Source organism: Theobroma umbraticum, unplaced genomic scaffold (genome assembly GCF_002168275.2).
Source record: "Theobroma umbraticum cultivar Fairchild unplaced genomic scaffold, ASM216827v3 scaffold_55.0, whole genome shotgun sequence".
Lineage (NCBI taxonomy): Eukaryota > Viridiplantae > Streptophyta > Magnoliopsida > Malvales > Malvaceae > Theobroma > Theobroma umbraticum.
This window is the reverse complement of record NW_018397270.1, coordinates 4238515-4239623: the sequence shown is the minus strand read 5'-3', so window position 1 is coordinate 4239623 and position 1109 is coordinate 4238515. Positions and strand designations below refer to the sequence as shown.

The 1109-nt window shown below is 33.3% G+C and overlaps 1 protein-coding gene across 1 annotated transcript in view; it reads right to left on the bottom strand.

The window, feature by feature from the left end:
- The window catches only part of GLY1 (NAD-dependent glycerol-3-phosphate dehydrogenase family protein), a 6820-nt gene extending 6343 nt beyond the window's left edge, over positions 1 to 477 (bottom strand). The window contains exon 1 of the mRNA XM_021441430.2: positions 91 to 477. Coding sequence (XP_021297105.1) covers positions 91 to 437 — 347 coding nt within the window. The 5' untranslated portion in view covers positions 438 to 477. The remainder of the gene's footprint in view (positions 1 to 90) is intronic.
- Positions 478 to 1109: the final 632 nt, after the last annotated feature.

Here is a 1109-nt window from a genome sequence, read left to right as displayed (position 1 = left end):
AAAAAAACAGAATCTCCTTGCTTTAACTCTATCAAAACAAGCCCAAAATTCCTAGAGACTCAATCAGCAGAGCCAACAAAAGTCCTTACAAAGAAAGAAACAAACAGAAAGCCAACCTTTTTAGTTCGTTCAAGAACGTCAGTTTTGGCCTTGGACCGCCAAGAACGGGACCATCTAACAAGCTTCTCCCAAGCGAGCCGGACTACTTTCCGGCGATCCCGGGTCCTGTCAGGGGAAGCCTGAGGTGGGTTTTGATCAGAATCTTGAGGGAGTGAAGGAGAAGGGGATGGTGAAGGAGCTGCTGCATAGCAAGTGGCAATGACAAGTGGCTTTGAAGGTAACTTCGGGAGGTTTAGAAAGTGAATGGAACATGGGTTTTTCGAAGTGAATGATGGGTTTAGATTTAACAAGAAAACTGGCTCGGAAAGTGCTGCCATTTTTGTTGTTTGAGCTGAGAATAAAGTGGTGTACGGCGTCTATTAGGCTATCATTTCTGTTTTTTTATCCGTTTGTTCGGCCTATACCACTGTCACCCTTGGTTCATTGATTCGCTTGATAGGAAGGATAAAAAAATAAGAAAAAACCTTTTTAATTATTTATCGCATGCGGTTTGTAAAAATAAAATTTTGATATACTATATGCTAAATATATTGATTTAATAATTAAAATAGATTTAATAATCGAATTTGAATTGAAATGTATTAAAATGATAAAATAATAGTAAACAACATATGAACATATTACACTACTTATGTCATGTTTAGTTTACAAAATAGATAAGAATGGAATAAAATAACTATTTGGTACAAGTAGAATATAATAGTTAGGGAAAAAATTTTTTTTTAACCCTTAAAAATAAAGTATTTTTGAAAATAACCCTCTAAATAATTTTAACTATTTTTAATCACAAGAATAGATTTTAAGATAAAAATGCTCTTAATGAGATATCTCCGTTGACGCGCACCTCAAACACGTAAAAAATAAAAAAAAAATATGCAAAGAATTTACGAACATCTAATTTTATGCAAAACATCCATTTTTTTTCACGAAGCTTATGCAAAGTAAAATAATGTTGCATAAAAAGGTTTTTTTAGATATTTCAGACATGG